General features: G+C 48.8%; 1 protein-coding gene across 1 annotated transcript in view; it reads right to left on the bottom strand.

The window, feature by feature from the left end:
- ARFGAP3 (ADP ribosylation factor GTPase activating protein 3) overlaps positions 1-26,145 on the bottom strand; it is a 45,621-nt gene that overhangs the window by 3,549 nt on the left and 15,927 nt on the right. Inside the window, exons 7-14 of the mRNA XM_032882841.1 lie at positions 22,054-22,113; positions 20,618-20,664; positions 19,879-20,021; positions 16,433-16,561; positions 15,663-15,785; positions 10,682-10,813; positions 5,850-5,973; positions 5,116-5,206 (exon numbers count right to left, since the gene is read on the bottom strand). Of these exons, the coding sequence (XP_032738732.1) occupies positions 5,116-5,206; positions 5,850-5,973; positions 10,682-10,813; positions 15,663-15,785; positions 16,433-16,561; positions 19,879-20,021; positions 20,618-20,664; positions 22,054-22,113 (849 nt within the window). The remainder of the gene's footprint in view (positions 1-5,115; positions 5,207-5,849; positions 5,974-10,681; positions 10,814-15,662; positions 15,786-16,432; positions 16,562-19,878; positions 20,022-20,617; positions 20,665-22,053; positions 22,114-26,145) is intronic.

Below are 26,145 nucleotides of genomic sequence, written 5' to 3'. Positions count from 1 at the left end.
GCTGTGTTAAGCCACAGCATGGCTCCCGTGTCCACCATGCAGGGAGGGGGCCTTTGCTAATAACAGAGTGGAGGCCCAGCCCAGCCACTGAATCTCAGGTTCAAATCCCAGCCCAGCCACTAAAGCTGGGTCTTTAGAGCAAACAAGGAGCCAGCGTGAGATCCTGAGTACACAGGGCCAGGGTCCCAGCCGCGCCATCACCCGGCGAGGCCCAGGGGGCTGGGTGGGTCTGGAGCAGGGGTTGCAGTGGGGACAGCAGGAGCACGTCCACCTACAGTTTCCAACTGGAGAAATGTGTGAGGAGGCGAGGGCAGCTAAGGCAGACGCTCTGGGCTATGACCCCTCCCTGACCACGTGCAGCCCGCAGGGGCCCTGACGTGACATCAGCTTCCCAGCGTCACTCTCCCACCCTTCCCCAGTTCTAACCCCACAACAAGGTGTGTCCAGGTGACAGAGTTCTGGTCACTGGTGTTAAGCTGAAGTGCCTTACAGGGCTGGGGCCTGCTGTTTCCTCGCCCTCTTCCTCCTTTCTGCTGCCTGGGATGCAGGTGTGATGCCTGGGGCTCAAGCAGCCATAATTGGCGTGAGGTGAAGTACAGCGTGGAGGTCATGAGCAGTAAGGAGGAAAAGGGCCTGGCTCCGTGGCATCTGGGAATGCACATCCCGAACTGTCCCCCAGAATCACACGTAAGAGAAACAAACTCGGGTCTGATTTAGCCTCTATTAACATGCACCTTCCTTCCTTCCTTAAATCTCACTAACGAGCTAAGCCCCCGGGAACGTAAGCGGCCTGCTAACTCCCAGAGCAGCTGCCAGGTCCCCAGCAAGGAGGCGCCTTCCCACCCTCCGCCCGCGGCCCTGGGCTCGACTGGAGGTCTGCTGTGGTGTGAAGCCTCCTTCCTCTGCGGGCTTCTGGGTGCCGTGTCCCCGCTGAGGGCTGTAGCACCGGCTAAGTGCTCGGCTGCACACGGGGCTCCAGGAAATGACAGCCCAAGCTGCTTCCTCAGGAAGAGGCTCCCTGACCCAGGGTCTAGGTCAGGTGCCCCTTCTCGCAGCTATCCGTTCCCATAATGGCCCCAGGGGGCTTCGTGCTAAGGACATCAACAAAGACCCTCTTTTCCAGAGCTCACTGCCTTCAGAGGAAGGCAGACAATCAACTGACAACAATAGGAAGAGAGTGTGGCCACAGTCAGAGCCCGTCTTGGCGTCTCTGCTGCAGAGCCTAAGCCCGTGGCAGGGGAGGGGATGCGTCTGAGTGTCCCCAGGAGGCTTCTGGACCAACTGGCTGTTTGGGGGGGTGGGCAGTTGCTGGGAAAGAGGGAAGTGAAGGATGACTGACTCCCAGGATTCTGGCTCGAGCCACCGGAAGATGGCAAGAGGGGAAGAGGCCCTGGAGGCTCCAGGCCCGGGCAGAGGCCATCAGTGTGGAGGCCCCACGTCGAGTCCGGAAGGCCGGGGACACCAGCGAACACTTGCCCGCGCCCACTGTGGGTCGGCACGGGTCTGCCTGGCACAGCCGCTCGAGATGCAGGCTTGGGGGTGGCCCTCGACACAAGCTTCCAGAAGCCTCACAGCAGAGCAGGCGCAGGCGTGCACCGGCTCTCACAGCTCGGGCAGGCAGGGCAGCCCGTTGCTGCTGCCCGGTGCCGGCCCCACGACCTCACAGCTGCCACAAAGTCTGTTCCTGGCTGTGCTGGAAGGGGCGCTAACACGGCCCCAGAGCACCCATGTGCTCCGCAGACCCCAGGGGCTTTCTCTGAGCCCGGCGTGCAGAGACGAGGTCGGACAGGTCCTGTCCCGGGTGGGCTCCGGCTGCGGAGGGCAGAGGGTCCTCGGAAGGCCTGGCTCCGGGGAGAGCACAGGGCGGTGCGCACCACTCCGGGAAGGGCGGACGGGAGCCAGGCACCGGCCGGCGCTGGGTGGCGGAGCTGCACGCCAGCCAGGGGCAGGACTGGACCCCGCTGTGACCAGGGTGAACTCTGAAAACCCAGTAGGAGGCGGGGACGGGCGGGACGGTGGCTCTGTAGGGCGGGAGCCGGAGGAGCGCAGGGCAGATCCCCGCTCCTCAAACAGTAAGGCTGCGGTGGAACATCATGTACCCATTTCCCTGGAACAGAGACGAACGGAGAGAAAGGAGGTCCGTGGTGACAGGACTGCCGAGTTTCGGAAGGAACAGAGCGCCGCGGGGGCACCGTTCGCGACCAGCCCAGCAGCCCCGTGGACGTCACCAACACTCTGGTCTGCCACCGAGTCTGGGCTGGCAAGGCCACCACACATCTGTGACGCAGGACAAACACGGTCACCCACGGACCAGACAGAACCACCAGTGCTCGGAGATCTGCAGGCCCTGAAGAGGCCGCGTGCCCGGGCTCGGGGCCTGAGTGAGGAGGAAGGGGGGGTGGCCAAGGCGCCCCGAGGGGACAGGAGCAAACACACAGGAACCTGAAGGGCGCACCGAGCCAGCGTGGAAGAACCACCCTGAGGGGACAGGCTTCTGCCCGGAGCCACTTCTGCTCCAGTGCTGCTCCCAAAGGGGCCTCTGCTGTCCTTCCAAGCCCTCAGGAGCCGCCTCGCAAGTCAGCACGGTTGATGGCAATCCCACGTCCCCCAGCTGACCCTGCTCTGGGGTGTGACCACGGGGACCAACGCTGGGCCAGATGGGCTGTGGGTGCGCGCGGCTGTTTCTCATCTGGCCCTTTCAGAGACCCTGAAAGGGAAACGCCCTCAGTCAACGTCAGGACTCCCGGGTTAACCACATCCCCAGGAAGCATTTTACTCCACCAGGAGGCCTTTCAGATCCGGACCTGTCCCCCCTACCACAGAGAAATTATAAAGGTTTATCAGGATCTACTCAAGGACACTAATGTGTCACAGATGGGAAAGCTTCCAACACAAAACAGTCCCTTAATCCAGCTTCTGCTGTTTGCTGAAACATACTCCAAACAAGAAGGAAATATTTAATAAGAGCTGTTCGATGCCTTTGCATTTGGGGAAGTTCCTGAAGGCAACTTTTAAGACGGGCTTGACGGAAGAGCCACAGTGAGGGAGGCCAGGGTCGGAGCCGTGGGCTTGGACGGGGGAGAGAGGGCGGGGTGCCGGGGAGGGGAGGAGGCACCCTCCGTGGGCATGCCAGGGGGCACTCTCACCTTGACCGTGAGTTCCCAGGGACGGAGTCTGTCTGGGACCCACAAAAGGCCCAAACAATTAAAGGACTTTTGTTCTCTGAAAGGGGACAGGAAAGTAAACATAGGCCAACCACAATTTTCCTTCAACAATTGGAAAGGCTGTTTTCATCTGATCTCCAAATATTTTTTTTTGCTTTTTTTTTTTTTCCCTAACAAACAATGTTTCAGGGCAAAACTTCCAACAACTTGAATTACAAAAACACACACAGCTGGGTGGGGGGCGATTTTCAACAGGTCGGGTTCTCTGGGCTGATCTGACTCCTGCCAGGGCTGTGAGGTGACCCAGAACAGGCCCACGGTGGGGGGGTGGTAAGTGGGGCTGCGGAGAGCCTCCCCTCCTGGAGGGCGCAGGGCCAGCACCCCTCTGCTGGGGCAGGCCGAGAAGGAAGTTGCCCGGACAAGAGGCCAGGATGCTGAGAGCCTTGAGGTCAGAACACAGGTCTGGGAGGCACCTCTGCCCCCACCCAGACTCAGTGTAGAAAACAGCTCAGAAAGAGGCCTGACGGAGAGCCCCCACCCCACTGTGTGAGGCCAAGGTACAGCATCGAGCACCCCCACCCGTCCCTGGGGTCAGCGGACTCTCCAGGCTGGGACGCTCCTTCCCACAGCCCCCGGCAGTCCGGCGCGCTCACTGTGCTCCGAGGGCCACGGGATCCTCTGACATCCCCACACCCCATCTCTGAAAGTCCCAGGCACCTGGGTCTGCCCTATGACCTTCTCTCTTGAGGCCGTTCCTCACTGGACTCAGAAAACAGCTGTTGTTGGTAGCTGCTCACGCTGGTCAGCTGTGCCCGCGGGCAGCTCCTCCAGGGCCGGGAACGAGGGAGTGCAGGTGGTCCTGGGCCTGGGAGGTCCCCTCCCCTTGGGGTCCCCTGCTGAGCGAGTTCCTGAAATGACCCCAGAGGACACTGCTCCTTGACCCTTAGCTGTGACACAGGATGGACACATAGCCTTCCCCTAGCCCTGTGGCCTGGCTGAGGCTTGGGGCAGGATCCAACACGGCTCAAGGACCCAGAGGTACAAGCGGAGAGTGGCACGCCCATGGTGGGCCCGGGCTCTGAGGGGCGCTCCCTGCGGCTCCCAGACTCTCCTCAAGGGGGTCTGGACCCTAAGAGGGATGGGGGAGACAGCAAGTTCCTCTCCACCTATCTGTTCCCAAGGCCACATTCTGCCTTCCCTGGAAGACAGAGCCTGGTGCAGTCCCCTTTCTATCTGCTTCTACCTCCCTCGGGCCCCCGCGCCAGACCCCCACGTGACTGAAGCCTCAGCATCACCTTATGAGGGACATACTACCCAGCCACTTCGCAGAGGAGAATCGGAGGCTATAAGTGCCATGAAAGGCTCAAGGTCTCAGGCAGGGAGTGGCCAGTGACGCTAGGAGCCCAGAGCTGTCCCCCTACAGGGCCGCGATACCACACATCAGACACCACATTCCCACTGGACTAGGAGACACTGTTTTAGGAAGACTTGTCAGGCAACCTAGGGGATGCTGGTGAAATGTTGTGACCCGGTTTCCTGACACACAAAGCCTGGAATAACAGTAATTTCTGCTCTAACTCACAGAGGAGGAAAAGCATCATATAACAGTTGCTGATAATCTTGGAAAAGTACAAAGTCTGGGGCGCCTGGGTGGCTCAGTCATTAAGCATCTGCCTTCGGCTCAGGTCACGACCCCAGGGTCCTGGGATCGAGCCCTGCATTGGGCTCCCTGCTTGGTGGGAAGCCTGCTTCTCCCTCTACCCCTCCCCCCTGCTTGTGTTCCCTCTCTTGCTGTCTCTCTCCTCTCAGTCAAACAAATAAATAAAATCCTCAAAAAAAAGAAAGAGAGAAAGAAAAGTAAAGAAAAGAAACTGCATTGGTGCTGTGGACACAGCGGCCACCAGGCTTGTGAGCCGCCCCCCCGCCCCCCCAACCGCCCTGCGCCCCGTACCTGCTGACTGTTTCCTCTGCTCGTCGAACAGATCGGCTGAGCTTATGGAGGAACTCGCCGAAAGCCTTTCCAGCCGAGCCCTGGTCTCATACTGGAGAAGACAAGGAATAGGAAACGTTAGGTTCCAAATACCGTGAGCAATTATGCAAAAACCATCAGCTCAGAGCCGACATCTGAGCACTGCTGAGTAGGAGGGGAAAGCAGAGAGCAAGGAGGACACATCAGTCAGTGACACGGCCCGCCCAGAGTCGGCGCAGGTGCGCCCACGTTAGAACAAAGCCTTAGGCCCCCTTGTTGCCGTAAGATCCCTCTGCTTGGCGAGACTCCTTAAGACGCAACAACCTGAAGGTAAGTATATCTACCCTTCAAAAACATGTCTACTTCCTTTAACTTCATTAATAACAATTTAAAAATTAAGTAAATTACATCTGCATTGAAAATTGCCGGAAATTTATTCCAAAGATAGGAAGTGGATGTCTGTTCAAAATACTGAGAAAGGAATTAGAGAAACATGAGACCTGGTCCCTACCTGCCAGCTGTGCATCTGGCTGGGGCTGCCTGGGGGAGTGGTCAGGAAGACCTGGGTTCGAGTCCTGATGCCAGCTCCCAGGGGCAGCGGCCTCTCGCAGCCCGAGTCCACCTCGCTCTGCGCCTATCACCTCTTGCCCCAATCCTCATGTCCCTGCTCGCTTCCTGCTCTGCGGGGCCCACACGCAAACTCTCTGGACACTTACATCAGCTTGGGCTTGTCTTCCGAAGTACATATCTGACGATATGGCTTTGACATTCCCGAACTTCTTCTGTGCCTCATCTGTATTTCCAACGGGCTCGTAGTCTGGCTTACGGCGAGCGGTAGATCTACAATGAACAACAGCCAAAACAGGAGTGATGTCAGCAAGACAATGGAATAGAAATTTTTTACCATCATCCCCCTAGAGAACACCAATTTTGGCCATCGTCCACAGGCAAGAATGCCTTTATGGGTGTGTAGGAGAGCAGCAGACAGGTCCCAGCACGCTGTTGGAGCAAACAATCCAAGATCAGACCCACTGAAGAGGGTAAGAGGAACAGTTTCGCTTTGCCTGGGTCACCAACCCCCTACCAGCTGTGTGGGACACCGCACAGAAGGCCTCTTCTTTCCCACCCTACCCGGAACACTGAGGTGATCTGCATGGCTTAGGGGCTGGGAGATGCCAGAAGCACAGCAGTACTCATCAGAGGCTGCGTGATGGACACTGGGGAGGGTATGTGCTACGGTGGGCGCTGTGAAGTGTGTAGGGCTGATGAATCACGAACCTGTATCCCTGAAACCAATAATACATTATATGCTAATTTAATTAAAAAAAAAAAAAAAAGGAAAGGTCTGAGAAAGCTTCAGAATCCCTAGCATGTCTGCTGCTGAAGGCATCTGTCACCCCAAGCCAGTCAGTAGAGACAGAAGGAGGTGACGCTTCTTCAAATGCAAAGACAGCAACGCAAGACCCCAAGGAGCATGAAAAAAAATCAAGGAAACAAGATGCCACAGAGGGGACGCAATAATTCTCTGATAACTGACCCCAAGGAATTGCCCGACAGATTTCAAAGTAATTATTTTAAGAAAGCTCAGCAACCTACAAGAACACACCCAAGTCGACAAAATCAGGAAAACAGTACACCAGCAAAACTAGCAGTTCAACATGGAGACAGAATCATAAAACTGAATCGGACAGAAACTCTGGAGCTGAGAAATGCAACGGTGGATGTCAGTGGCTGACTTAACCCAGCAGAAGAAAGAATTTGTGAACTCGAAGACAGGTCATTTAAAATTACCCCGGTAGGAGAAAAAGAAAAAAGAATGAAAAGGGGAAGAAAACCTATGTGAATTATGGGACACCATATGAAAAAAATGTATGTATTACGGGAAAAGAGATAATACAATAAGGGAGAATCAACTCCATCAGGAGAAGAGAGGGAGAAAAGGGCAAAAAGCTTATTTAAAGAAATAATGACTATATACTTCCCAAATCCGAAGATGTGGAAATTCAGGTACATGAAGCTCAAAGTCCCCAAAGAGATTCAACCCAAAGAGAGCTTCACTAAGACACATTTTAATAAAACTGTCAAAAATCAAAGACAAAAAGAGAGAAAGATAAATTCCACATGACTCCAATGGAATCTAAAAGCAAAGAGAATAAGCAAACAAAAGGCAGATTCAGAACTAAAACAAAAACAAAAACAAAAAACAGAAAAAAAGAATTAAAACCACAGAGAACACATGACGATAACCAGAGAGAAGGCGTAGAGGGGGTGAACGAAGAGGGTGAAAGGGAGATACAGGTCTCCAGTTTCAAAATGAGTGAGTCGCGGGAATAAAAAGCAGAGCATAAGGAAAAAAAAATACTTTGAAAGCTGTGAGGAAAAAAACTCTTCACATACAATGGAATCCCTGTAGGCCCCCAGCAGACTTCTCAGCAGAAACCAGCAGGCCAGGGGACAGTGGTATGACATACCCAAAGTGCTGGAACGCCAACAAGAAAGGGCGCCCTGCCGGCCGCCACCCTGGCATCCCAGAAAAGCCGAAAGGAGTGGTGCGAGCTGAACTGATGAATGGTAACGAATCACATAAGACCGTGAACGGAGGGGCGCCTGGGTGGCACAGTGGGTTGAGTGTCTGACTCATGATTTTGGCTCAGGTCATGATCTTGGGGTCGTGGGGTCAAGCCCCAGGTCAGGCTCCACACTCAGCGGGGTGTCTGCTGGAGACGGTCTCCCTCTCCCTCTGCTCCTCCCTGCCTCAAAATAAATAATAAAATAAAATAAAACAAAATAAAATACAAAAACTGTAACAAGAGACAAAGGTCATTATGTAATAAGAAAGAGGTCAATTGGTCAGGAGGATATAGCAACTGTAAGCACAGAGGGGCTCACCTAAATTTATGACACAAATACTAACAGATCTGAGGGGACAGAGAGCACTGCGATCACGGTAGAAGATGTCAGATCCCCACTTTCAGTAATGGACAGATCACCCAGACAGAAGATCAAGAAAAATTGGACTTGAACAATACTATAGACCAAATGGACAAATGGACATGTCCCAGACGTTCCACCTAATAGCAGCAGAACGCAGATTTTCAAGCGCACACACAGAACATTCTCCAGGACAAATCATGTATCAGGTCACAAAACACATTTAAATCATATGCTAGATCTTGGGGCGCCTGGGTGGCTCAGTGGGTTAAGCCGCTGCCTTTGGCTCAGGTCATGATCTCAGGGTCCTGGGATCGAGCCCCGCATCGGAATCTCTGCTCAGCAGGGAGCCTGCTTCCTCTTCTCTCTCTGCCTGCCTCTCTGCCTGCTTGTGATCTCTCTCTCTCTGTCAAATAAATAAATAAAATCTTTAAATCATATGCTAGATCTTAACAAGTCACGACTGAAGTCCTATTAAGTGTCTTGCAACCATAATGGTTGACAGTAGAAATCAACAACCAGAGGAAACCTGGAAAATTCACAAGTTAACAACACACTCCTGGACAACCAGTGGGGCAAAGAAGAAATCAAAAGGGCAATGAAAATCTCTTGAAACAAATGACAATGGAAACACAACACACCAGAAAGTATGAAACGCAGCAAAAGCAGTTCCAAGAAGTTAGTTTACGGTCAACGAGTATCTGAAAAGATGCTCCACGTCACTCATCGTCAGGGAAATGCAAATCAGAACCACAAGAGAGACGAACGCTCACACGTGCTCGGACGGCAATTACCAGAAGAGCTGCGTACTGATGGGAAGTGGAGAAAAGGGACCCTGTGCACTGTTGGTGGGAATGAATGTAAATTAGCTCAGCCACAGAGACGACCGCACAGAGGTCCCTCTAAACACAGAAAACAGAACCACCACTTAGTCCAGCAATCCCACCCCTGGGCGTGAGCGAAGCAAACAACGTCAGCATCTCGAGATCTCCGCCCTCCCAAGTTCACGGCAGCGTTATTCACGGTGACCAAGACACGGAAACAGTCTAAGTGTCTGTTGACGGATGAACAGAAAAGAAAATACATATACAATGGAACACTACTCGGCCATTAGAAAAAGGGAATCCTGCCATTTATGACAACATGGATTAACCTGGAGGACATTGTGCTAAGTGAAATAAATATAATAAGAGAAAGAAAAATACTGTACAATTTCATTTCTATTTGGAACCTAAAATTTAAAAAAAAGTCGGGGCACCTGGGTGGCTCCGTTGGTTTAGTGTCTGCCTTCAGCTCGGGTCATGACCTTGGGGTCCTGGGACTGAGTCCTACCTAGGGCTCCCTGCTCAGTGGGGAATCTGCTTCTCTCTCTGCCCTTCCTCCCCCACCCCCGCCTGCTTGTGCTCTCTCTTTCTCTCTCAAATAAATAAAATCTTTTTAAAAAAAGTCAAATTCGGGGCGCCTGGGTGGCTCAGTCGGTTAAAGCCTCTGCCTTCAGCTTGGGTCATGATTTCAGGGTTCTGGGATCGAGCCTCGCATCAGGCTCTCTGCTTGGCGGGGAGCCTGCTTCCCCCTCTCTCTCTGCCTGCCTCTCTGCCTACTTGTGATCTCTGTCAAATAAATAAATAAATAAATAAATAAAGTCAAACTCACAGAAACAGAGAGTAGAATAGTGTTTCCCGTGGGCTTGGAGGTAGGGGAAATGGGCAGATATTCAGAGTACAAACTTGCATTTACAAGAGGAATACATTCTGGGGATGGAAAGGACAGTACGGGGGGCTGCAGTAAATAATACTGTTGTATATACTTGGGATTTGCTAAAAGTATGGATCCTAATGTGTTCTCAGCACACAAAATGAAAACAAACAAAAAAATCCAGACCAAATAGGTTAAACTAATTTGAGGTGAGGCAAATGCATTTCTCATTTATAATGCATTATCAATACCATTGTACTTTTTAAAAAGCTGACAGTGGTCACTTTGTAAAAGGATTTCAGGCCACTTTAAAAAGTCTGAAAATTCTAATAAAAACATGAATAAATATCCAAAGCACCCAACATCTGAAGGAATTTTCCTATTTAAACAGCCCAGTCATCTCACTCATTGGCACCATAGATCCATCAGTAAACACTGAGCACGCGGTAATGAATGTTAGCTGTGACCCCACATCACGCAGGGCACCAAAGGAGAATCCTCCTGTCACCCAGCACACGCCCAGGCTGCACCTCTTGTCCCAACCCTCATCATGTCTCCCTGCACTCTCAACAGCTCCCTGGTTTGGACAGGAGGTTACAAAGTCTTTCATTCATAATCACAAACAACTGGAGATAGTCCTTCGGCAGGTGAATGGAGAAACGACTCAACAGAGAAGAGGAAGACACACAACGTCATGACCAGAGTCTCAAATGCACTAGGAAAAGTAAAAAAAGCCCGTCTACAAGGCCAGTTACTGTATGATTCCATTTATAGGACATTCTGGAAAGGCAGAAAAAAGACCAGAAAAAAGATGCAAAGAATATTCTTGCAATTGTTGAATGAGATCATTGCTAATTTTTAGAGAATTTCCCTAGAGATGTGTGGCCTCACGAGTGCCAATCCCTCTGCTTTGTGTTCACACCTGTCCGAATAGCCTGTGGTCTTCAGGACGGCGTCAGCATCTTTGATGGTCTCTCTTTTCCAGTAGGAGTCTGAACCGTCTTCCCAGCTGGAAAAAGAGCTGCTTCGGAACTCCACTGGCTCATCCAAGTACCTGTATGTAACAGAGTGACAGTGACTTGGGAGACCTTCCTGATGTTGTCCACACTGTACTTCCGGGTCCTTGAATGTGGGAGCGGCCATGTGACTAGAGCTGACCATTGAGGCAGGAGCAGGTATGAGGAGAGCCATTTCCCAGGCCTCTGAAGTGCCCAGTGCCCCCTTCCCATGCCCCACGGAAGACAAGGTGGTGTTTTTCAGGTGCTATATCCTCAGGCAGAAGACTCCGTCCATCAGGAAAACCAAGGTGCCACCCAAAGGCCAGGTAATCTGGACAACCACCTGTACCCTCAGCTGAATGAGAAGTAAACCACCATTGTGTCAGCCTTTAAGATGGGTGATAGTTGTCACTGCAGCAAAACCTAGCCCATCCACTAGCACACGACGGCTCTGAGTGTCTTTACCCACGGGAGGTGACTTATTTTGCTCTCTTTGCTTCTAGTTCTGCCTAATTAGGTAGTCACAACAAAAATCCCACCAAAGCACTAGGGCCTTGTTGGCACTCCCTGCTGTGGTAGCCCCCGTGGAAGCCATCAGTCCCAACAACTCCCAATCACTTCAGGTAAGTGATGCTCCCTGGCCCCCTCCTCGGGTCAGACGCACAGCTCTGGACGCCCGATCCCTGGACCACTCTGCAGCCTGGAGCTTGGAGCAAACTTGGTCTGTAAGATGCCGGCCTTCTAGATCAGTTTACCCTCTCATTAGCCAGGCATCACCGAGCAGGGCCTTGCTCCAAGAGCAAAACTCAATGGCAGCTTTGGTCCTGTGTGGTGACCACGCACTCTATGACCACGAGCAGCAGGGTTTGTCTGGAACACAGAAGAGACTGATGGGGGAGGAGGACGTGCCAGGGCTCCTCAGAACTCACAACAGCCTGGGATGGAAAACGGCTCTGCCAGATATGCGCTCCTTTTAAAGGTGGGGTTCAAGACGTTCGGAAGGGGCGGATTCCAAGGCTTAGGTCCTGAGAAAGGAAGGATGATGCAAGAGGCTGTCCGGGCTTTCAAAAATGTCACCCAGGCTTTCTGCAGAGTAAGGAAAGCAGCTCACGGGATACGCGGCGAGCACCAAGCTCTGACGTCCTAAGAAGTCCTACAGAGATGGAAAGCCCGGGCGGCCAGAGGGTCCTGTAATCAAAGGGGGCAGCAGGAACTTTCGAGAACAGACAGGCCAAGGGCCCAGATGAGCTAAGGTTTTTGCGGTGGGAATGTTGAGAACAAATATCCTCTTCTTGGTTAAAAAACAAAAGCAAGAAGGGATAAACTTGCTGTTTGAAGCAGATGGTGTGTGACTGTACATGGATAATAGAAAGAAAGCGGAATTTCCAAAAGTGGCTTCTGCCTTCTCTAGCGAGGGGGTCATTAAGAGCAAATCTCGTTACATTGGCCTTGTCTCCCCAGGAAGGCCGATGGAGGTTCAGAGCAGATCTGCATGTCAGCGGGGAACGGGCCTGGCTCTCTCCGTGAGCCCAGAGCCCTGCACTCTCCCCTCTTGAGAGGAGACTTGGACAGAGTCTTCAAGTGGTTCAGAGAAACAGGGCTTCCAAAATGTGGGAGGCACATGGGCCTGGAAAGTCATCTTCAATTATCTGAGAGACTTATTTGTAAGGGCCCAAGCAAAAGGATTAAGACTGAGTCAATGAGAAACTTAAAAAGTACTTACTAAGCATCCATGAGGGGCTGGTACTCTGCTGGACGAGGACGCAGGGCGAGGACACATGTCCAGTCCTTGTCCTCTGGGCTGGCTGATTTAAGCTCACAAACCCAGGGAGGTGTGGAAGTAGAGGCATTGTTCCTCAGGGAGCTGCCCCTGGACTGAACGGCTACCTTGAGGATGAGGGGGAGTGGGGGGCGATGGGGCCGTAGGGTTCCCTGGAGGATGCTGGGGGCGGGGTGGGGCAGGAAGCACTGAACAGGGTGTGGTTGGGACTTCCAGACTCCTCACAACTCTAAGAGGCTGGGATTTAGGATTTTGTAGATTTGGTTGTCACTCCAAGGAAATAGTCTTCGTTCCCATAAGCCAAAGTGCTTATCTTGGAATTTAAGGGCATCAGTTTTTCAATGACTGGACTGCGGAAGATTCAGGAGAGAGCGAGCCATTCTGCTGGGCTCCTACTGATCAGCAGGAACACCGTGCAGCGTTCCGGGTGCTGGGACAGCTAGGCGTGGGGGTGAGCTCTCCGTGCGTGGACAGATGCGAGAGGCATGCGGCACCCCTGGGGGGCACAGTCGGCTGGCCCACCAGGCCACAGGTCCACTGGAAGGAAAGGCTGACTGACGATCGGGGCTGTGGGACACTTGCCTGGCCTCAGAAACACAACAGCCATCCCCGATTTCCAAATCTTTACTGATTTTCTAATTCTCATTCCTAGATCCTGGTTCTCAATTCTCGTCACTCGTATTTTTGCTTTCACGCTCGGTCCGCGTCCAACCCTAAAGACGCTGTTACGACCCCTTGATAAAAGCACCCCAACGGCAGCATGTATGCGATATGTCGCTGGGACGACTGCCTATCCCGGCGAAGGCCACGCCGGCTGCACGGGGCTCAGCAAATTATTCTCGTGTCATTACTTTGTACTCAGTGTATAATTATGCTGTTTAGATCCTGAATGTAATGGAACTCAATTTAAAAAAGCCCAAAGATACGGTGGATCTTATTTTTAATAGAAACAGCACTCCTTCATAATTCATAACGTCCAACTTCTAATGGGCTAATGAATAATTTGGAAGCAGCACGAGCTCTTCGCGGAGCTCAGACGCTGGCTCTCCCAGGGGGCCGTGTCTGCTTTCCCTCAGCTGCTGGAGAACTAACAGTATCCTTGTTCCACCAGCAGTGTTACGACAGAGCAGGGCCGGAAAAGGCACCCCTGCTCCTGGGACACAACCTGCAGGGAAGGACCCCGCGCCCCGGTGTCTCTGGCGGGAGCCACCAGGTGTGGTGCGTGTGGCAACACCTACTCCCACGTTTCAAATCATAATTACTGCATAGAGCAAAGGCCTTAGGACCAACTCTCTAAGCTTCTGGAGAAAGAGAAACCTACACAATTCCTGAGGCTCCCGACAAAGGCAGAAAAAAAGTCCCCCAGGAGCCAATCAGTGACCTGGAGCCAGTGACGTTCTCCAGAAGTTTCTCAGGGCCCATCCCATGGATAACTTCACCTGCGGCCATCTGTTTGCAACTTGGCTGCCAAGCAGCAGGGCTGATTTCACTTGAAATTTCTTTACTCTTCTATGCTTCCGTGTGCACGAGGTGCTAAGCAGCAGTGAGAAGGTGTGGAGAAGCCCGTGGGCCGTGGAACCCGCGTCACCGAGAGTCTCCTCCGGCCGAGACCCGCTCGCTTATTTAAGGAGAGAATCTGAAATGAGCTGGCGTGCGAGCAGCTCCCAAATCAGGTTAGAAATTGAGTTTGTTCCTGTAGAACATGTATTTAAAAACGTTTAAAAGGCATGCTTTGGGAGTGACCTCTGAGGAAACCAAAACCTGGTGTGTTATCCAGGTTTCCCTCGGCAGGAAAGAGAAAACCGCCCGTCTCTGACAACACTGACAGGGAACACCACTGAACTACTCGGTTTTTTGGGTAAAACATCCGGACTTGAAATAATGGGAAGCTACGTGAGAAGGCTCGGACTAGTCTTGGAACTTTGAAAACTACATCTCACCGGTGGCCTGTAGTTCAGTGAACGGCGTCTGTACGCGCGACACGTGTCGGGGGTACTGACCACTTTACACGCAGGAAAACACCTGAAGCCTACACAACCGCCAGGCGACAGCAATGCCCTCCCAGGCTTGAGGGACGGAGCCCGTTACTGACAGACACGCCCTCGGTTTTCCTGGACTCCAAACCTGAAGGACGCCCTCGACGTGGGTAAGCATCTAACAACAGGGATTAAACATTCGGACTGGGCTGCAGGCCTCTCGAACTGAGATTCTGTATCATAACAGCAGCTAAAGATAATACGAGCAACAGTCAAGCACTGTTCCAAATGCTCCATTTGCATGAACTCACGTAACCACCCCCGCACCCTGCGTGGCAGATGCCAGTATCCCTAACTTACAGATGAGGAGGCTGCAGCACAGAGAGGCTGTGTAACTTGAACAAGGTCACACAGTCACTAAATGGCCCAGTCAGGATTTGAACCCAGGCCGTCAGCGCCGGGGCCTACGCTCTTATTATTGTGCCCTCCTGGCTGGCGCCCACCTCCAGTTAACAGCCCAGGTGCCTGTGGTTCTTTTTAAAGCAAGACTCCCCTGTGCTGATCAGGTTCTCGAAAGAACCTCAGAGAGTCGGTTCAAGTTTAAACTTGTCCTCCCTGCCCCCTCAGGCTCCTGAACGTGAACCACGGCACTCAGCCATGGTCGGCTTCACACTGGAGTCAGGCAACTTGTCCCACCTGATGGCGAACACTGACACACTGGAAGCCAGCTCAGCCAGGGAGCTGTGAGCACACCAGCGTCTTCCACGAATCGATGCACACACGCTAGTGTTGACTAAATATTCCATCCCGCCCACTGGAGGCTCCGGAAGCAGGTATCCCAAGATGAAAGGATCTGGACAACTGGGATCTTCCTTTATTTCTCCAATTTCACACTTAGAGAAACATAAATTCCTACCTCTAAATTTAACTCTTGGTCGATGATTTTTATTATCGAACACCTTAATATTAGCAAGCATGGAATGAAAGCCTCCCCAGTTTTTTCCAAAGGACACCCTTGACTCCAGCTAAAGCTTTTAAAAGCTGTGAAACAAAGGATTTATATTTGCTCCTAACGCCAATAAGCGAGTAAGTCCTTGCTAACCACTGCTTTTCAAAACAACACTGTAAGGTAGATTTTTAGCGGATTACCTTGAGCTGGAAGTGAAATATGAATCATCATTGTCATCGCTGTACTTCTTTCTGGGTTTTGCTATGATTGGTGTTTCCTGTTCAATGGTCTGCATGTCTGACGTCACGGAATGTGAAATGCCACTTGAGGAAACAGAGAATAAAATGGGAAAAAGTTACATTCGCTCATGAAGACATTTGCGTTCACTGAAGAACGAACATTTTACTTTTTTTTTTTTAATTTTAAAGATTTTATTCATTTGACAGACAGAGATCACAAGTAGGCAGAAAGGCAGGCAGAGAGAGAGGAGGAAGCAGGCTCCCTGCTGAGCAGAGAGCCCGATGTGGGGCTCGATCCCAGGACCCTGAGATCATGACCTGAGCCGAAGGCAGAGGCTTTAACCCACTGAGCCACCCAGGCGCCCCAAGAACGAACATTTTAATCTATACTCTCAACAAAAAAGTGTATTAGTGGGATTCAAAACACGAGCAATAAAAATAGTACGTATATTTTTTGGCATCAGCATCAAAAAGCCTTAGTGAGGACCAGAACCTGATTACACAAAATAAGTCACACGTATCAGTTCTGTCTGTGGCATCTGCTCAGCGACGAGTCAGGCCTATTTCCTTTTTTTTGAAACTCAAATTTGGAATTTTTCATGCTATGTTGAGTATTAAGGGAAAAAGCTGAAAAAAGGAAGGAAACAAGAAAAAATATTTTTCAAGCTGATGTTAATAAGGAAAAACCATTCGCAATCAGCAACCTGGTTTAATTCCTGGAAGACACGTACCTTCTGCAGTTTCCAAATCCCATGCCGAGTCTCTCAGACTCTGTCTTTTTTTTGCTGCTCATGTTCACCTTCTCGTCCTTTTTCATTTGAATTTCGAGATCCTTGTAGGCTAATCGTAGTGATGAAACGCTGCCAGAAAAACCAATGCTCCTTAATTTGGTTTTAATTCTGTGTTCTCGAGTTCAAACACTAAGCAAAATTAAACATGTCGCTTATAATTTGAGCTTCGTGCTTCTTTCCATAATTAATAATTAGGAAGGCAAATTGGCTTTTTTTCCCCCCCAGAGGTCTTTTTTGAGTAGATGCTCAAGAAAATTTCAATGAGTTTACAGCCACTTTTTGGTTGCTGCTGATCCTACCTTCCTGTTCTAGTTCATATCAGTTATCATCATATAATAATGTTTTGTACCACCTGCTACATAATAACATAACATATACGGAAATTATGTTATATAGGATAGTAAAAAGCAGAATTCCTGATCTGGATTAGTATTTCATTTATATTTCCACATTACAGAGCAAAAGGATAAGATGAGTCTCACTGGTTTGCTTGGTTTAAATACACACACACACACTTGACTTTACAAATAGATAAATTAAGAAGGAGTTACTTAATTGCAAAAGGATTCTTCAGAGGATCTCTATATAATCAGGCTTCTGAGAGCATTTAAAACTGTGCTGCGAGTCAGACACTAATGATCTGTTTATCAAATGTCTGTTATGAATGTTGCACCAAAGGGGAATGCACCTGTCCCAGACTCCCAGAGTTCTAAAAATGTTATGAATACTTAATTTTTCATAAGGCAAACTATGCCTCTATCAGCAATAGCAGAACTATTTTATATTAGTAAGACAGCGACAGAATGTCGGGTCCTGAAAAGTGATATATGTATTTTATCAGGAACTCTAAGCTATCATCCATTTTATAAAATTGTGTAAAATGTCATGGATTCCTCGTAAGTCATAAGTGCCATAATAATATAAATATATTTCTCTGTATTAACAGGAAATGACAATGGTATTTCTTACTAGAAAAACACAGTCAATAGAAAATAGGAAAAAAAAAGGAAAAAAAAAAAAAAAGAAAATGCGTCTGCTGTTTTCTTCCCTAGTAAGCCAGGCAGAATTTGTTTTGTTTTGACCTAGCAGTTTGCGCTCTTTACTATTATTCCTACTGAACACACGGATTCTGGCAATGCACTAGGTTTTATCACTTAGAAAATAAAAAATAGCTTTGAGTATACTTTTTGAAGGAAGACAATAGATTTGCTGAAAATCGCGAACAGATAAAACTGTTGCAACAGATTCTTCTGGAGAAGAGGAACGGATTGGGGGAAAGGTTTTCGTGGGGAGAGTGGAGATGGGAGCGCTTTCCTTCTCCGGGTCTGACATGGGACTGGGTCTCCTGCCCAGGAAAAGCACACACTTGACCGCCCAGGCTTCCCACGACACGGGGCGGCAGCACTGATAGAATTAAGAAGTCAGGATTCCCTGCTTCCCAGTCCTGGCTCAAAGGAGGGCTTGCAGCCGCTCAGATCACACAAGGGAAGAAGTTCTGCCTCTTCCCATCACACCCCCACAACCAACAACTGTGCAGACTCCTGAGGGTGAGTCCAGGAGCTGCGTGCCAGGAGGTGAGGACAGGCTAGTGCATGGCCAGTCGGGATTTCCTAGGCTGATGAGCGGAAACTGAGGCTCCTAACAGCTGAACTGAACTAACTATCACGGCCATGAAAACGTTAACTTGCAGAAGTTAACCGGCCTGTCGCATCTTTTTTTTTTTTTTTTAAGATTTTATTTATTTATTTGACAGACAGAGATCACAAGTAGGCAAAGAGGCAGGCTGAGAGAGAGGAGGAAGCAGGCTCCCCGCTGAGCAGAGAGCCTGATGTGGGGCTCGATCCCAGGACTCTGAGATCATGACCTGAGCCGAAGGCAGAGGCTTTAACCGACTGAGCCACCCAGGCGCCCTGCCTGTTGCATCTTAAGGATAAAGTGTGTGTTTTCTCGGGCTGGCACAGCCCTGCTTTGGTGGAACTGGGCTGCCCCGGGGCTGAGCGGGAGGGCACAGTGGTAGGGCTGTCCTGAATGGGGCCAAGGAAGCCGTCAAAGCAGGTTGCCAGGTCAGATCCACAAAGACCCGGGCCCACATCTCTGCGTTCCCGCTGTACTTGACCGACCTAACGAAAGCTACCAGCTAAGGCTGCTGGCCTTCTAACGTCACTGTGCTCATCTCCAGCCCCCTGCACCGCAGAGAGCGACGGGATCAGGCTCTGGATTTTACAGGCTCCAGGAAAACCTGGCACCAGCAATCCGCACACAGCTCGATCCCAAACACCAAGAGAAGCAGTCTAGAGCCTCAGATTTGGCCACCCCAAGGTCAAGAACGTATCTTAGAGAAATTAAAGTGAAGTCTGTGACCGCTGGAAGCACATTTTGCAGAAAGCATTTCAAACCATATGTGGCCCAACGACGGTTTAGTGCTGCCCCCTACGTTCTTTGAGTTAAATGACAAGGAGAAATATTATACTTTTTTTTTTTTTTAAAGATTTAATTTATTTATTTGACAGAGAGAGGGAGATCACAAGTAGGCAGAGAGGCAGGCAGAGAGAGAGAGGAAGGGAAGCAGACTCCCCGCCCAGCAGAGAGCCCGATGTGGGGTGAGATCATGACCTGAGCCCACTGAGCCACCCAGGCGCCCCTATACTTCAAATTCTCTGGGCTTAGCAACCAGAAAGTTCCTTCGCAAACTGTTAGTATGAACAGTAAGAAAGCACACCGACTGGGCACGGACTCGGCCCCAGGCACTGTCTGATGCACTCTGATGAGCATTAACTAAGTTAATCCTCACACCATTAAACCTCATAAAATAAGCATTATTTTCTTCATTATGCAGTCTACAGTAACTCAAGCCAAAACCGATAGAACACACATGAAAGGAAGAGGAAATACCATATAAGTAAAATAAGCACACATAAGAACTAGGAACCTAAGTTGCCTTTCCTTTCTGCGTTGTGCTCCCCCTGCTTCTCTCCCCGCCGTCTTTTATACCCAGCACATGCCCTCTCCAGAGGGCCACTTGCTTCTGTTTCCAACACAAACAAAGCCTCTCAGAGCCTTCAGTGAATACTTCCAGCCATTCTCTGGACCGGCCTCCAGGCTTCCAGTTTCTGCCCCATTCTGTCTGTCCTGTTCTCACTGCCAAACTCACGCTCCAAAATACACTCCCAAAATACACTCCCTCGTTCCAGTGCTCCTCTTAGATAAATAAAATGTGAGCTGACTGGCCGGACTTCAAGGGACTCCACATTATCATTCCAATTTCTCCAGTCCAGGCAGCCCCCCTCCCCACAAAATTGAATGGCATCTGGAAAGCAAACCTCCGAGTTGTATGATTAATAGTTTTATTCACTAAAAACACACTAGTAGAAGCAAGTCAGACTTACATTGATTCTTCCTTAGGCGCTGCCCGGGCCAGAAGGTCTTCCTGTTCCTTCATTTTATCTACAGCCTGGGCTTGTTTTTCAATTTCATTAAAGCAAGTATTCGCCACTTTCTGGGCTCCCAAACTTCCTTTTTTGGCCCCAAGCTAGAAGATATATAAAATTAGGTTCTACCCAAACTTTCGGAAAGCTTCGCAGCAACAGCTAACGTGGACTGAAGTCTATGACGCGCCAGGCACTGTGACCCACGCTTTATAAGCGTTCTCTCACTCAGTCCTCACGATCCTGTCAAGCTGGCATCACCGTCGGCCCCAGTTCACAGATGAGCAGCTCAAGCTGAGGCAAGTTAAGTGGCTTGACCAAGATCACACAGCCACTAGGTGACAAAGTGGCTGCCTTAGCGCCTGCCTCCGGAACAGGGACCCTAAAGGGAATCGTGGTCTCTGAAAGCTCCGCGGACGACAACCCTCCAAGTCTCGAGTGATAGTATCGCTTACAGAAATGCAAACGCAACAGATACTCCCACGGAGCCTCTGCTGATTTTTTTTTTTTTTAATTTTGTCATCGAAGGAAAAATTTCTTTGAAAACTCATTCTAGAAAAATTTGACTACGTCTAACATTCATCTCCTTGCACAAAGCATAGGTTCTTCATCAAAGCCACGTGTATGACACACTGTGTGGGAAGTGACAAAGGTGGCTGTCTCAGAGAAAAGCTATTAGGTATTTACACATGATACTCACTCCTCTTTTGGCTTGATTTGGTTTCTTTTTTATGATAGAGGACACCTCTGCCAAAAAATAAAAAACAGAAAGTCAGGCCAATAGAAATACGTAATTTTTCTATTTTTAGTGTATCTGAAAAAAAAATTAAGATACATATCATTATTTAAGAGACTGTAACATTTCCCAGAAGACTCGAGCATGAGTGTATTTTAGAGTAAGAGCTTGGTTAAATGGAATTTCTCAGTATTTCCAAGTAGTATCCAAACTCAGAGAAAACATTTTCTGCATACCACCCTGAAGAGAAATAAAGAGCCTGGCCTGGCCCCACACACTGCTTTCTTCAGGAACATTTCTTCTGTATATTAGAACAAACCCTCCTATTAAGATCTGCTCTTCAAAAACTTTTAGAATTACTTTAAAACATTAAGTTAGCATTACGTATACAACTAAAGCAGCGACGAGCTTTTTCACCTTGACTTATATACAGATTTTATCTATTAACCAGTAAGAATTATAAACCATTCTATTATTTCATACCAGTACTTTGTAAATTGCACAAATACATACTTTAGAGTTCCTTAAAAATTGTTTTATGGGTAAACTTTAATCACAGACTATATATTCTATGTTTAAGAGACTCAGTAGGAATAAAATTTTAACTTTTTTCTGACAAAGACGAGAATGTATTTTAAGAGGAAAAGACAGCATAAAACCACAAACAATGAAAGATTCAAATTTAGCCCTAATATGAGAATTTAACACCATTACATTTCAAATATGAAAGAGAGATCTAGGGAAGTTTTTCTTTCCCTCGCCTCCTTTTGGATCCGTATGGCAGTAGTCACATAATCTGCTCCCAACCCCCTACAAGGCCATTAACACCAGATAAAAATATCCAGAACATTTCTAATAGTTTAGCTATTTTTCACCAAAGTATTGCTTTCCAATTAATGCCATGTAATACGCACTAATATCAGAATAAAATTCCCTAATAATGTAATATTAAAGATCACTAAAATGAAATAGGAGAAGAAAATACTAAAGGAGTTCTTGAGTCAATGGGAATGATGGGGCTGCTCTGCCCTCCAGGATTTTTTGCTCAATAAAATCTTACTAATAGATTAATGGTCATGATGCCATATTAGACTACAAAGTCCTGGCAGAATGTAACGACGGGATTCATTTTTTGTCTTAATGAATCTCATTTTCGAAATCAGAATATAAGATTTTTTTTTTTAGGATTTTCTTTATTTACTTGAGAGACAGAGATCACAAGTAGGCAGCGAGGCAGGTAGAGAAAAAGGGGGAAGCAGGCTCCCCGCTGAGCAGAGAGCCCCAGGCGGGGCTCAATCCCAGGACCCTGGGATCACGACCCGAGCTCAAAGCAGAGGCTTAACCCACTGAGCCACCCAGGCGCCCCTCGGAATGAGAATATACAGTCGTAGGCCTGTTACCTAAACCAGCCTTCGTTGGTGCATTAAGACCTTCCACACTCGGTCCTTGCTCTGGTCCACCTGAAAGTTAAATAGCTTGATATTAATACAGAAAATATATTCATCAAACACGCTTTTGAATATGTAATAAATTTTACTTTTTCAGTCACATATATCTTACCCAATTTTGCCAATGATTGTTTTTCTGTCTAGCTCCACATTCTACTTTATTATTATAAGAATTTTGATTAAAAAAAAGAATTTTGATTTAAAAGTCCATTGAAATGGAAGTATGCTTTTTATCCAGTTGCTTTATAGGATAAAACTATTAGTGGTCTCTCTAATTAATACTTGAAATTCTACCTTATGATCTGGTGTTTTAAAATATACTGTTCTGAGACAACTAGTATATATGTGGATTAAACACCCAATATATGTTAAAATTTGCAAATTCTTTTTTTTAAGATTTGATTTATTTATTTGAGATAGAGCGAGAGTGAGATAGAGAGAGCACAAGCAGGGGACACAGCAGGCAGAGGGGGAAGCAGACTCCCGGCTGAGCAGGGAGCCTGATGTGGGGCTCAATGCCAGGACTCCAGGATCATGACCTGAGCTGAAGGCAGACGCTTAACCGAGGGAGCCACCCAGGCATCCCTACACTTGCAAATTCTAACACCAATCATATCAGTAATAGAACTCTAAATCTCCAGGTACCAGGAAATCTGCTGTTTCCTAGTTGCCTAAAAAATGATTCTGGGGGTGCCTGGGTAGCTCAGTGGGTTAAACCTCTGTCAGCTCGGGTTGTGATCTCAGGGTCCTGGGACTGAGCCCCGAATCGAATCGGGCTCTCTGCTCAGCAGGGAGCCTGCTTCCCCCTCTCTCTCTGCCTGCCTCTCTGCCTACTTGTGATCTCTCTCTCTGTGTCATATAAATAAATAAAATCTTTAAAAAAATGATTCTGGTTAGGAAACTCTATTATGACTTCATTAAAAAAATATTTTGTTATCTTAATTTTATCCCTTTAAAAAGGAATAAACAAGGGGCACCTGGGTGGCTTCTGCCTTTGGCTCAGGTGTGATCCCAGGGTCCTGGGATCGATTCCTGCATTGAGGGTCCCTGCTCAGCAGGCAGCCTGCTTCTCCCTCTCCCTCTGCCTGTCACTTCCCCTACTTGTGCTCTCTCTCTCTCTCTGTCAAGTAATAAATAAAATCTGTAACAAAAAATGAATAAACAAAATGTAGTCTCTCCAGGCAATGGGTGATTGCTTGGTCAGAAAACAGAATGAGATGACAACACCGGCTGTGACGCAGACGGACCTTGAAAACAGGACACTAAGCTCAAGAAACTGGTCAAAGGAGACCCTGAGCCAAAATCAAGGGTTGGCCACTTAACCAAGTGAGCCACCCAGGAGCCCCTATAAATATTTAAAAGGTAAGCTTGAGTTAAGGCATTTAAGTAGGCAAAGCAGGACGAGTGAGAACAATAGCATTTTGTGGAAAAAGGACTGACTCCACATTTCTTGATTCCCTACCAGGGCCGGGAGCTGCCAGGCACCGGAAAAATACCAGGGAGTAAGGACACTTAAGCAGAGGATGTCAGGACCCACATTCCACTGGCCAAAATTCTTTGATCTCCCTTTTTATTATGCAACCCTTAAGTTGACTCCAGACTGCACCCTGTCACCCCGCGTGACACAGAAAACTCTGGGCTCAGCCTGGGGAGCTGAGAGCTGCTGGTGAGAGACTCTGGTTGGGGGAGAGAGGAGGAAGTGCCGTTGCAGGGGTGAGGGGGCATGGAATTCTAAAGAATAAAACCTTCAGGAGGAACTCTTCATATAAGAATGTTGATTTTTTTTTTTTTAAGATTTTATTTATTTGACAGAGAGAGATCACAAGTGGGCAGAGAGGCAAGCAGAGAGAGAGAGAGGAGGAAGCAGGCTCCCTGCAGAGCAGAGAGCCCGATGTGGGACTCGATCCCAGGACCCTGAGATCATGACCCGAGCTGAAGGCAGAGGCTTAACCACTGAGCCAACCAGGTGCCTCAGAATGTTGATTTTTTAAAAAAAGATTTTATTTATTTATTTGACAGAGAGAGACACAGTGACAGAGGGAACACAAGCAAGGGGAGGTGGGAGAGGGAGAAGTAGACTTCCTGCTGAGCAGAGCCCCGCCCCCTCCCGATGCAGGAATGGTCCCAGGACCCCAGGATCATGACCTGAGCTGAAGGCACTTAACGACTGAGCCACCCAGATGCCTCAAGAATGTAGGTTTTAATATATTTACAAGAACAGGGGAGCCTGGGTACTCAGCTGGCTGAGCGTCCAGCCCCTGGCTTCAGCTCAGATCGTGATCTCAGGGCTGTGAGATGGAGCCCCGAGTGGCATCGGGCTCTGCACTTGGCGGGGAGTCTGCTTGAGGGTTCCCTGTCTCCTTCGGCCCCTCCCTGCACTCGCGTGGCAAGCACGCACGGGCTCAAATAAAGAATTAAATCTTAAAAAGATAAAATATGTACAAAAACAAAATCTTGGGGCGCCTGGAGGACTCAGATCGTTAAGCCTCTGCTTTTAGCTCAGGTCATGATCTCCAGGTCCTGGGATCGAGCCCCACGTCAGGCTCCCTGCTCAGCGGGGAGTCTGCTTCTTCCTTTCCCTCTGCTGCTCCCCCTGCTTGTGCTCTCTCTGTCTCTCTCTCAAATAAATAAATAAACCTTGGGGGAAAAAAAAGAACAAAATCTTGTTCTGCATTTGGTTACCGTAGTTTCCCATTAGGAAAACAGACGAGACACCTGGACTCCGGAGGGCACAGGGGCCTCCGTGGCATGTGGGCTTAAACTCAAACGGCCTTTTATGTTAATTAGCTGTATTAAGAACAATATTCAAATTGTCACCTGTACTGTCTGGCAGGCACAAAGCCCGCCTTTTCTCTGTGGTAGTCAGGAGAGTGTCAGGATTATTTTTTGTCTTCTGTCCTTACGGAAAATGACAAACTGATGGGCGGCTCAGGCAGATTCTTATCTGCAGAAGCCGCCTCTCCTGGAGCAGCTCACGGCACAGTGAGCTCACCGGGCACGGCCACCCTCAGAGCCAAGGTGTGCTGCGCTATGAGGGGGCCTGGACACATAAACGTGGTAGTGACCCGAGTGCCTGGTGGGGTGGACAGGGCCTCGTTGAGGAGGACCCTCGTGCAGAGACTCCAGGAAGGAGGCAGCCTCATGGCAACCAGGGGAGACATTCCCACTGCAAGGACAACATAAAACAAACACAGGAAAGGACCAAAGGGCCAGTGCGGCCGCAGTATGGTGCAGGTCTAAGAAACTGAAAAGCGAAACGCCACTTGGAGATGAGTTCTTAGCAAGCATTTAGGATCATATGCACAAAACATGAAATGTGCAAAAAAGCCACAGGTTGCAAATCCGACAAATCCAGCCGTGTCAGAGTGTTTTGCATATTAAGGAAACAAGCTTCTGTGTACTGATTGCAAATATTTATCACTTGTCTTTAAAGCATTTCTTCAGAACAGAAATGTCGTATTTGTAACAGATTTGCTAATCTCTTCTCACGAGGCTTGCATATGCGTAGAAGGACTTCCCCATTCCAGGGTGACAAGAAAAGCCTCACCCATGTTTCTTTTAGTACCTCATATTTTCATGTTTATGTTTAAATTTTTGATCCGACTGAATTTAGGATGATGTAAAGAGCAAAGAAGGAATTCTGCTTTATTGTTTTTTCCAAAACGCTAAACACTTGTCCCAGCTCCATTCACTGTTCCCCAGGAGGCAAAATGTTCCCCTCCTGGTTTGCTGATAGGTCGACTCCTAAGACCAGTAACATTAAAAACAGTCATCCTAAAATCTGCTATTTGATGGCATCTCAGACGTTCCTACCCTTATACCTAGAATTCAATACCAATGAAGTGACTTTTTCTTCCAGCATGCTCCCAATCCCAGTCTCCCAGAGACCTGAATGACCACTTTTCTAGGACTCTCTTCTTGATAAATACTAGGTACTCGCCAACCCTCCGGCAAGACCCTTGCCAGAAAGTTTCTCAAATAAGAACCTTGGTCATAGAGCTGGTTGAGTATTTGGTCCTTCCTATTACACGAGGTCCAAAGTAG

This window comes from Lontra canadensis, unplaced genomic scaffold (genome assembly GCF_010015895.1).
Source record: "Lontra canadensis isolate GAN:19392208 unplaced genomic scaffold, GSC_riverotter_1.0 scaffold84, whole genome shotgun sequence".
NCBI lineage: Eukaryota > Metazoa > Chordata > Mammalia > Carnivora > Mustelidae > Lontra > Lontra canadensis.
The sequence above is the reverse complement of the archived record's forward strand: the minus strand, read 5'-3'. Positions and strand labels throughout refer to the sequence as shown.